The sequence below is a fragment of the Malus sylvestris genome, chromosome 5 (assembly GCF_916048215.2).
Source record: "Malus sylvestris chromosome 5, drMalSylv7.2, whole genome shotgun sequence".
Taxonomy (NCBI): Eukaryota; Viridiplantae; Streptophyta; class Magnoliopsida; order Rosales; family Rosaceae; genus Malus; species Malus sylvestris.
In genome coordinates this window covers 40979681-40991079 of record NC_062264.1, presented here as the reverse complement: position 1 = coordinate 40991079, position 11399 = coordinate 40979681, and the positions used below count along the sequence as shown (strand labels likewise).

Sequence of the window (11399 nt, the reverse complement as noted above, 5' to 3'; positions counted from 1 at the left end):
CAAAGAGTCTTCTACGTTGTACTGATCCTTAGCAATCAAACCATATGGGGAGTTTGTGAATATTGCGCATCTCAGCAAACGCAGGGACCTTCACTTATATAGACATATTAACCTAATAGGCTTAGCCCATCATTGAGACCTAATAGGTAACTGAATATGTCTATATCTCCTTAACCAATCAGGATTAGGAACCCCTTTAGCAAGAATAACAACTTAATATTACATTCCTTTTGCAACCGGTAAAGTCCAAGTTAATTCCCTAATCCTATAACTTGATCCTCAAGTAACGTACAATGATTGTGAGACCACAAAACCTTGTGAGAACCGGATTTTACTCCAACATTCTCCCACTTGGTCGAAACAAGCATTGTATGAAACTTAACTTAAGAGAAAACAAATCAGGATTACTTTAGTGGCCATGGAAATCACTTAAACTCAAAGTTCCTTATAGCTTCTGTCAATTAGCACAATCACATAGAACTAACAAGTCTATTGGACAAGAGCAACGTCCATAGTCTTCATAATCACATATGTGAGCATGGTTAATCACATGAAACATCAATAAGTGAGAAAATCGAAATATAAATATCAGACTTGATGTAATATATTGATATTTTAATTTCTAAGGTCCTCCTTGATCAGACCATGAAAGTCTGCTTAATGCTTCAACCGAAGCCCTCCAAAACTATTAAAAGAATGAAGAATAACGACTGAAACCTTATGTCCAAAACCCAGTCAGTTCTAGCATGATGACTGGTGTAACTGTATCAGAACACCTTAGTTTTCTACTCTTAATGAAAACAGTATCTGAAAACATTCTTCATATCATCTTGTAAATGCTTGTGACTTTAAAGCATTGACTTTACTTTTTACTTCATAGCTGCATTCAAACAGCCACACAAATATATAAAACAATCAACAAGTTCATAATAAAATAACTGAAAATGCTTCAAACTTTATAATCCAAACTCACGAACCAACCAAAACTAATAGTTTTAGTGACTTAACTCTAGAATCAATGCAAGGGAACTAACTAAAATAAATTAATCTCCCACTAATTCAGTGCATCAAAATCGAAAACTAAGCCCATGTTTTTCACATGCACATGGAACGCTGCATTAGGAAGAGCTTTGTTAAGTGGATCCGCCAACATTGACTTAGTATCAATGTAATCAATTTTAATATGCTGCTTCTTGACTTCCTTGCGAATCATCTTATACTTGAGATCCAAATGTCTAGTTCCATTAGACCTTTTGTTGTTCCGAGCATGGAAAACAGCAGCTTTGTTATCGCACCATAACTGAATTGGCCTAGCAATCGATTCGACAACATTCATGCTAGATATGAAGTTCTTCAACCACACAGCTTGTGAAGTGGCTTCATAACAAGCTACATATTCAGCCTGCATTGTAGATGTTGCAACTTCCCCTTGTTTTGCACTTTTCCAAGACACTGCTCCCCCAGCGAGCATGAAAACGTAGCTGGAAGTAGACTTGAGAGAATCTGCACACCCCGCAAAATCCGAATCCGAGTAGCCAATCAACTCGAGATTATTGGTCCTTCTATAGCAGAGTTTATAAGTCTTAGTCCTTTTTAAATATCTCATTACTCTCTTTGCAGCCATCCAATGAGCAAAACCTGGATTAGATTGATATCTAGACAAAACACCAATTGCTTGAGCGATGTCGGGTCTAGTGCACACTTGTGCGTACATGAGGCTGCCAATAAGAGAAGCATAGGGTCTTCCAGCCATCTCTACCCTTTCAGTTTCAGTTTTAGGGCATTGGGATTTACTTAGCTTATCTGCCTTTGCCATGGGAATGTCACAACCATTGCAATCCTGCATCTCAAACCTTTTCAAAACTCGTTCAACATAAGCCTTTTGAGATAAGCCAAGTATTTTATTCTTCCTATCTCTAGTAATTTCTATCCCCAAGACGTAAGAAGCCTCTCCCATATCCTTCATCTCAAATCTATTAGACAAGAAAAGCTTTGTCTCATGGAGTAGGGTAAGATTTGTGCTAGCTAGCAAGATATCATCTACATAAAGTACCAAGATCACAAAATGCCTCCCACTGAATTTTAGATATATGCACTCATCAGACGGGTTCTCAATGAAACCATAATCTTGTATAACTTGATCAAACTTCAAGTACCATTGTCTTGAGGCTTGTTTCAAACCATAAATGGATTTCTTGAGCTTACACACTAAATTCTCTCTCCCTTCTTGAATGAACCCTTCCGGTTGCTTCATGAAAATTTCTTCATCCAAATCACCATTCAAGAATGCAGTTTTTACATCCATTTGGTGTAGAAACAAGTCGAAGTGAGCTACAAGTGCCATTATGACCCTAAATGAATCTTTGGTAGAAACGGGAGAAAATGTCTCATTGTAGTCAATTCCTTCCTTTTGAGTGAACCCTTTGGCTACTAATCTAGCCTTATATCGCTCTATATCTCCCTTAGAATCTCTTTTGGTTTTGAATACCCACTTACATCCTATAGCCTTGCACCCCTTTGGTAATTGTACTAGCTCCCAAACTCCATTCTTACTCATTGATTCAAGCTCAGACTTCATGGCTTTCAACCACTCTTCATTTTGAGAACTAGTCACGGCCTCCTTGAATGTAATTGGATCATCAACCTCTCCTAGATTAAATTCAGATTCTTGTAGATAACAAATAAAATCATCCGATATTGCATGCCTTCTAATTCTTTGGGATTTTCTTAAAAGGACTTGGTTTTGGTCATCGGTATTACTAGCAGGGACTATGGGCTCACTCACTTGGATTGGTATATCATGGTGATCATGTACAATTTCTTGCTGCTCACTTTCCACGTGAGCATTAAGAGATGGACTTTCATCACTTGCTGCCATGGTAGAGTTAACCACAACATCTTCTTGTACAACAGGTCCTTGTTCATTATTTAATTCCTTTTCCTCTTCAAAGCTAAAGCTTTCAACCTCTAAATCACCAACCGACTCTTCTATAAACTTAGCTCTCCCAGTTTCAATAATTCTTGTGGTGTGATTTGGACAATAAAACCGATAACCTTTGCTCCTTTCGGGATATCCAATGAAAAAACAACTAATGGTTCTTGGGTCTAACTTTTTCTCCAATGGATTATAAGCTCTTGCTTCTGCCTTGCAACCCCAAACTTTTAGATGAAATACACTCGGTTTCTTCTTGTACCATAATTCATATGGAGTGCTTGGAACAGATTTGCTAGGAGCTCTATTTAAGATGTAGTTTGCTGTCTTTATAGCATCACCCCACAAAAACATTGGCAACTTTGTGCAGCATATCATACTCCTCACCATATCTTTAAGAGTTCTATTTCGTCTTTCCGAAACTCCGTTCTGTTCAGGTGTTCCAGGATTAGTGTACTGTGCTACAATGCCATTCTTTTCCAAAAACAGTGCAAAAGGTCCAGGACGACGGCCAGCTTCATCATACTTGCCATAGTATTCCCCGCCTCTATCGGATCTAACAACTTTGATCTTTAAGTCCAATTTGTTTTCCACTTCAGCTTTATATATTTTAAAAGCTTCAAAAGCAGCAGATTTTTCAGCCAAAAGATATAAGTAGCCATACCTTGAATAGTCATCAATGAAGGTGATGAAATATTTAAAACCATCATGTGTTGGTGTGGGAAACGGACCGCAAATGTCGGTGTGAATAAGTTCCAGCAGATTTTGGCTTCTAATTGCACCCTTCTTTTTGGTGTTAACCATTTTTCCTTTTATACATTCAACACAAACATCCATGTCTTGATAATCAAGTGGTGGCAAAATTTCAGTTTTTGTTAAAGTTTGCATTCGTTCCTTTGATATATGTCCTAACCGTTTGTGCCATAACTTGGATGAAGTTTCATTGGTTGAAATCCTTCTCTTAACTCCTACGGTGTTCATGGAGACAAATGGAACCTTGCAATTTAGTTTAAATAAACCATCAACAAATAGACCACTTCCAACGAAATTCAACTTGTGATTAATATCGAAGCCATCTTCATTAAAACTAGGAAAAATTTTATTCTTGATGAGTTTGCCAACGGAAACCAAATTCCTTCTCATTGAAGGTACATAAATAACATCTTCTAAATCTAAAACAAAACCAGAATCCAAAACAAGTCGAACTACTCCAATGAACTCCACCGGTACTCTTTCTCCATTGCCTACGAACACGCTTACTTCATCCTTGTTTGGCACCCTCTTGCTTATGAACCCCTGCAAGGTATTTGTAATATGCACAGAAGCACCACTATCAAGCCACCATGTATCAGAAGGAACATCAACCAAACTAGTTTCAAAACAAACAAACACAATGTTCTTACCTTTAGCCTTTTGTTTCTCCAACCAACGCCTATACTTTGGGCAATCCTTTTTCAAATGTCCGGCAAATTTCTTACAGAAAAAACACTTCAAACCATTTGGCTTGTTTGCTGCCTTGAAGTTGTTAGACCCTTTAGGTTTGTAGGAGGGGTTTTTGGAAATTTCTTTGACTGAATTCTTAGCATGGGTGTGGACTAAATTAGCGACCTTGCTCTTGTCATGTCTTATGTTCTGCTCTTCATGAACACAAATAGCTATAAGCTCATTGAGATCCCACTTTTCCTTTTGAGCATTATAGGTGCTTTTCAGTTGAGAGTACTCCGAAGGCAAAGAGTTGAGAGCCACATGAACCAATAATGGATCACTAATTGCAACATCCAAAGCATTTAACTTAGTAGCAATATCAATCAGCCCCAATATGTGCTCCCTCACACTTCCATCGACAAACTTGGTTGTCATCAATGAGTTCATAAGGTTTCCGGTTTCAGCTTTGTCGGATTCCTTGAACTTAGCTTCAATTGATGCCAAAAATTCCTTAGCACTATCCGTATCAGAAATACCACCTCTCACAGTGTCAGACATTGCCCTTTTCATAATGAGAATTGCCATCCTATTTGCCTTATGCCACTTTTCATACTTGTTTTTAATCTTAGTCGAGTCGTCCTCTTCAGGAACATCTGGTTCTTCCTCTCTCAAAGCAACATCTAAGTCCATGAGACCTAGAATAATCTCTATGTCTTGCTTCCACTTTTTATAGTTGGTCCCAGTTAAAGCTTGGATTGAATTGAAATTCAAAGAAGCATTGACAGCTGAAGATTTAAACAAACAATACATACTTAATCCCCATAAACTTCAAAACATAATTAACTTACACCTACGGGCAAGAAAGTTAATATGTACGTGGCACTAAAATACATAGTTATAAGAATTACTTTCATGAAAAATTTTCCACACTTACGAGCAAGAAGAAAACCTTCCACAAATTCTTACAGTATATATTCCATACCATGCTATTGTCTAATTGAACCAATTATAATAATCCACACTTACGAGCAAGAAGATTATCGTAATCGTTATAATTAAAACAACACAATTTGATCAATAGGACTTTGGATTTAGAGACCACTCAAATCAATTAAGCCGCTACGGCTTGCTTAATCGATATCAACCAAGTGATACCTAAAAACTTGATCATATATTACTTTATGCATGTCAGATTATTAATCTTTATATCAGACATGTCTTTCTAGAACCTGGAAACAATCCATCATGCAAATATATGTCCAGTTTCAATGTCTTTCAATTAGTCCTTATATTGGCAATACGTTAATTAACACGGCATCCATGCACAACAATATAATAATGTAAACCCATCATCCACTTTGAATGCCAGATAATTGAAAAACATAGCGGCCATCATGCGTAATTATTTTAAGGCAAAAAACTGAACCAGAAAACTATAAACTATAACATGATGAACGACAGAAAAGGAACTTTACCAAGTTTTCTAATTTAATTTTCTTTTAAGGTCCTAATCATACAAGCTACGCTCTGATACCACATGTAAAACTTTATTAGCCTATATAGATTAAAACACATATAAGTAACTAACCTGGAGACGCCATGCGTGAAACCTTGGTGTGCAAAGAGTCTTCTACGTTGTACTGATCCTTAGCAATCAAACCATATGGGGAGTTTGTGAATATTGCGCATCTCAGCAAACGCAGGGACCTTCACTTATATAGACATATTAACCTAATAGGCTTAGCCCATCATTGAGACCTAATAGGTAACTGAATATGTCTATATCTCCTTAACCAATCAGGATTAGGAACCCCTTTAGCAAGAATAACAACTTAATATTACATTCCTTTTGCAACCGGTAAAGTCCAAGTTAATTCCCTAATCCTATAACTTGATCCTCAAGTAACGTACAATGATTGTGAGACCACAAAACCTTGTGAGAACCGGATTTTACTCCAACAGGTCCTACATCAAGAGGACTCAAATATGCTGCTGCAGAAGTGTCTTGACGCCAGGATTAGGTGCCTTGATCCTAAGTCCTGAATGGGGGCGCAAAACAAAGGTGAGTGGACCAAGTTCATATATATAATAATAATAAAACAGTTATCAAGATATTAACCCCCACAGTTTATATAAATGAAAACTACTAGCATAATAAGTGATGGATTTAATAAAAATCCTAGCATGCCAAAATATCTCAAAAGTCACATCGCGGAAATGCATCGCGGAAATCAAAACAGTAAACGCATCATAAATCGTCTCGTAAGCGCGGTGTGCTGCTAGTAAGATTACCGAATAAATATAACTCCCGGCCCAATGCCTCTTCATTGTCTCTGCGCCCGTAGCCAGAGATTACCAACTCCCGGCCCAATGCCTCTTCATGTCCCTCAGCCCGTAGCTAGGGATTATTTCTCCCGGCCTAAATGCCAACACCAGTTCCTCGCCCCAAGCGGCATAGTGTCTACTAGGTACGCACAAATAGTTACGTCTCTCATAAATAACCACTTCATAGTATAAAGTCATCCATCGTCTATACTATAAAGAGGGGTTTCGAAAACATGTTCTAGCATCCTATCGTCATCTATCAAATAGTCTACCAGTTCCTGGTTTTTATAGAAAATACGATATATTAAAATATAGCTCAATATAGGCTAACAATTAATTGTTTTCAATATATTAAAATATTTTAAACGACTATAACTTTGTCACTACTCAACGAAATCAAGCGAGACAAAAACAAAAGTTGTAGCCCTTGAAGAGAAGAAGAGAATGATACCTTACACGATGTCTAACTCGCCATGGTTTGGCCGGAAAATGCCTCGAAAGCCGTCAGACTCGCCGGAAACTGGGTAAGATTCAAATGAGTATAACTTCTTCAATACTCAACGAAATTGAGTGAAACGAAAAGGAAAGTTGTAGTACTCGACGAGACGAAGAGATTGATACCTTGCACGCCGGTCAAATCGCCATGGTTTTGCCGGAAATGGCCTCGAAAGGGGCGGTGCTCGCCGGAGCTCGTGTACGGGGCTTCGCGGTTCGACTTTCAAGATGCCAAGACTATGGTTGAGTTCGTAGCGACGAGATAAAGACGATGGTGATGATTGTTGGTAAGAAAAACTCTAGGAGGGGTTGAGATAGAGAGAGCCGAGAGAGTGAGGGGGAGAGAGTTGCGGAAGAGGTGAGGGAGAAGAGAGAACTGAGAGAAGAGAGAGGGAGACCAGAAAACATAAAATAAAACAAGGTGGGCCCCACGGGCTCACCAATTAAGGACTAATCAAATTTTAAAATATAAAAAGGGGGTTGGGGTGTTTCAGCTAAATAGCAAGAGGAAACACACTCCAGACCCTATGCCAACACCAAACCGTCGCCCGAGACGGACCGGAATCTATCCCTACGTCCCGTAGTGGAAATGACCACTAGGTAAGTACAAAACAATTGAACATATATATATTGAAAAACAACTTCATAGTATAAAGTCATTCATCATCTATACTATAAAGAGGTGTTCAAAACATGTTCTAAATATCATATCGTCATCCATCGGATATTCTATAAGAACATGGGTTATATGAAAAATAGTAATAATTCAAACTAGCCTCAATAAGCATATTATTTCAAAGCGTCTCATAGAACATAATTGTGAAATCATGCTTTTCCATGTATACATTTCTATTATTAAAACATGCATTTTAGAAGGGGTCCACTCATATATACTTAGCCGCCGAAGAGCCATGCAACTAGCAACCACGAAAACGTCACAAATATTGCCCCTAAGCACATAAAGGGTCCAATTAATAAAACTTAATTATAACAATTGAATTTGGAAAAACAGACATCAGAAACGGATTCAGGACGTCGAATTACCCTAAAAAGAGTCCCGGATAATTTCGTAAACGTCAATAGAATATTCTAGAGAATATTCCTTGACGAAATATTCTAGAGAATATTCCTTGACGGAATATTCTCTGATGGAATATTCCCTAATGGAATATTCCACAAAAAGGTTTGAGCCAGCTAGGGTTTAGGGTTGGAAGGGTTAAGGGGTTTAGGCTTAGATTTTTAGGTGGGTTAGGTTTAGGTTTTTAAACTAAAAAGGTTTAGGGCTTTAACATATAAGACCCAATGGCATTTAAAACCAAAAATAAATAAAACATAAAATAAAAAGGGTTTAAGGATTCTAGGTCCAAAGGCCTAAACAAAATAAACAGAGAAATGGATTGGGTTGGGCTCGGCAAGAAAGGCCCAAAAGGCCTATGCTTGATGGGTCGCCGGACCCAAGGAATTCGGCCAGAAATCTGAACAAAATTTAAACCCTCATAACTTTGTCAATACTCAACGAAATCGAGTGATTCAAAAATGAAAGTTGTAGTTCTTGACGAGATGGAGAGAATGGTACCACGCATGACATCTAACTCACCGTGGTTTGGCCGAAAAATGCCTCGATATCGACGGAGGTAGCTGGAAACTGGGTAAGATTCAAATGGATATAACTTCAACAATACTCAAGGAAATTGGGTGAAACAAGAAGAAAAGTTGTAGTACTCAGTGAGATGAAGAGATTGATACTTTGCATGCTGGCCAACTCACCGTGTTTTGGCCGGAAAATGCCTTGAAAGTGGCGGTGCTCGTCGGAAAATTTGGAAAAGCTACTCCGAGCCATTTTCTGCGATTCAAATGTATACACAACTTAAAACAAGCTTTGATATAACCCTAAAACACAACCCAAGGACTTCTAGAAGCTTACCAACGTCGGAACGATACGAAACTCGACGGAGAATATGATGAACAGTACCAGTCGAGAGGAAGAGAAGGGTTTGGGGTGTTCTTTCTTCGATTCTAAGCTCATTAGGGTGCTAATGGAGATGTTGATGTTGTTGTGGTGTTGTTTGTTGGTAAGAAAAGCCCTCGGAGGGGCTGAGATAGAGAGAGCCGAGAGAGAGTGATAAGGGAGAGAGGGAAAAGAGAGAAAGAGGAAGACTTTTCAGAAGAAGAAGAAGAAAAAAAATAAAAGAAAGGGAAAGGGAACCAGGGGACAAAATAGGGGTGGGCCCCTTGGGCACACCATTTAAGATCCAAAAACAATTTTAAATGCAAGATAAAATCAAACTTAATGAAAAAACAATTTAAATTAGAGGTGGGTGTAACACCTCTGGACTCTGGGATTTGGGACAAACTTTCACTCTGGTAGTATTCATACAAAAGAAGGCAGTTGTAGTTACTGTGGTTGCTTTTGGTTGGGAATAGGTGGCTCTCGTGACCAAAATGGAAATAACTTGATTTGCGAACAGTTCTCGTATTATTTTTGCGAACCTTCATCCAGTTACAAGTCAAAGAATCTCACACTTCTGTTGAAACTCCGTCTGTTTGACCCCAACAAGGCAGCTCCGCCCTTTGCAAATCAAGTGGGTAATAATTACATGCACATTCCAGTTGCTTCTCCGTATGGGGCAGTTTTACCTAATGAGGCAAATCACTTTAAACCTTTCCATGATGTTGAATTTCAAACCTCTAGCATCTGCCCAAAGAATTTCATTATCTTCGACCAGACTAATCATCGAAGTCAAATTATGTTCAATCCCGAAATTGCCCACAAAATTACTGGTCCTGCGTTTAACCTCGGTGCAGCTTACATCCAAGACAATCTGGGATTGAACGAGGGAAATAATGACAATAGAGAAGCATCGTCTACTCTGAAGGAGGATTCCGATGATATTGATGAATTGTTGAGCTTGGTGAGGAAGAGCTGGAAGACTATGATGAGGAAGAGGTCAGTACAGCACGAACTCATGGAAATTATGGGAACTCATTCTCTGATTCTTGCTCCAGTTATGGTTTGAAAACCAAGAAGGAAAGGCTGCGTTCTTCACTTGAAAAGTCTTCTGGCGTAGCAGCAGCTGCTGCAACAGTGAAAGGAAACGCCAGAAACAAACGTATTCCTTCTGATCCGTGGAAATTTGCGGGATTGAAAAGATGCGTTCCATTTAATTCAACTTCTATTTTCAAGCGGTATTAAATTTCTGCATTTCTTCCTAAAACGTACTTTCAATATATTTAGTAATCCAATCCAATCTAGATCCAGGCACCAAACGAAACCATAACGATCCGTTTAATCCTGTCACATGATTCAGAGACACGTCACTGTTTTATCTCCTTTCCATACCTCTCACATTCATCCGCTGGAAATCCAGGAACGCGAACATGATGGCCATGCATGCATCCATGGTGAATTCTTGCGTCTCCCCTCACAACCAATCAGCAGACATGTTTGTGGCACACTTGTATTTGGTGCTGGATTCGGTCAAAAGCTGATGCTTTTCTCAAAAGCTGCAGATGATCACTGGTTGCTTTATGTGAGCATGACTTGCTCAAATCTCTGTCACTATTTTTTTGTTTTTTTGTTTTTTTTTAATTTAGTTATACACTCTAATTTGGATGCTTTTTTTATTAGCTTTTTGAGGTGCTGGAAATAGTGGGGACATGGATGCATGGAGGTATTGCCTCCTCCCAAGTCCCATCCCTGTACATATTTCTTAGGTTCCAATAAGATGTGAGGATAGTGGCACACCACTGAAAACCTCTTTTCCCCACTTACCCCAATATTTCTTGCTTGGTAGTTTTTGTGCCTTTTTGGTCCCCCTCTTTGCGATCAATTTTGGTCAAGTTGGGACTAACCTATCCATCATCCCTCCCAGTTCTCTTTGTTTTCTGATGGCTTTTTGCCCACCCATATATCTACTTTATTTCCTTGTGCAAATTTTGGAAACAAAGAATAAGAAATTTACTTAATTTTGTGTTCATGTTTCCTTGGATCTTACGTTTGGATATAATCCATTCTCAGTTGGCTGTAATCATGGGAACTATTTACTTTTTAGTTGTACCGTAAAGTTTTTTCTTTGTTATACTGAAAGAAACCGATTTCTTTTAACCTACCTTAATCGTAACTTATTTCTCTGCTTTTTCACTATTTGAACTAACCTCAAGGCTTTTACGTAAAGTCTTTTTTCAGCCTGCATCGTTGTCCAGTTTAATTTGGAATAATCTT

At 38.5% G+C, this 11399-nt stretch overlaps 1 protein-coding gene across 1 annotated transcript; it reads right to left on the bottom strand.

The window, feature by feature from the left end:
• Positions 1–4422: 4422 nt before the first annotated feature.
• LOC126622916 (uncharacterized) lies at positions 4423–5958 on the bottom strand. The gene is made up of 3 exons (XM_050291597.1): positions 5946–5958; positions 4541–5142; positions 4423–4443 (listed from the first exon to the last, which is right to left on the bottom strand). Exons 1-3 carry the CDS (start codon positions 5956–5958, stop codon positions 4423–4425), a joined length of 636 nt encoding a protein of 211 aa, XP_050147554.1.
• Positions 5959–11399: the final 5441 nt, after the last annotated feature.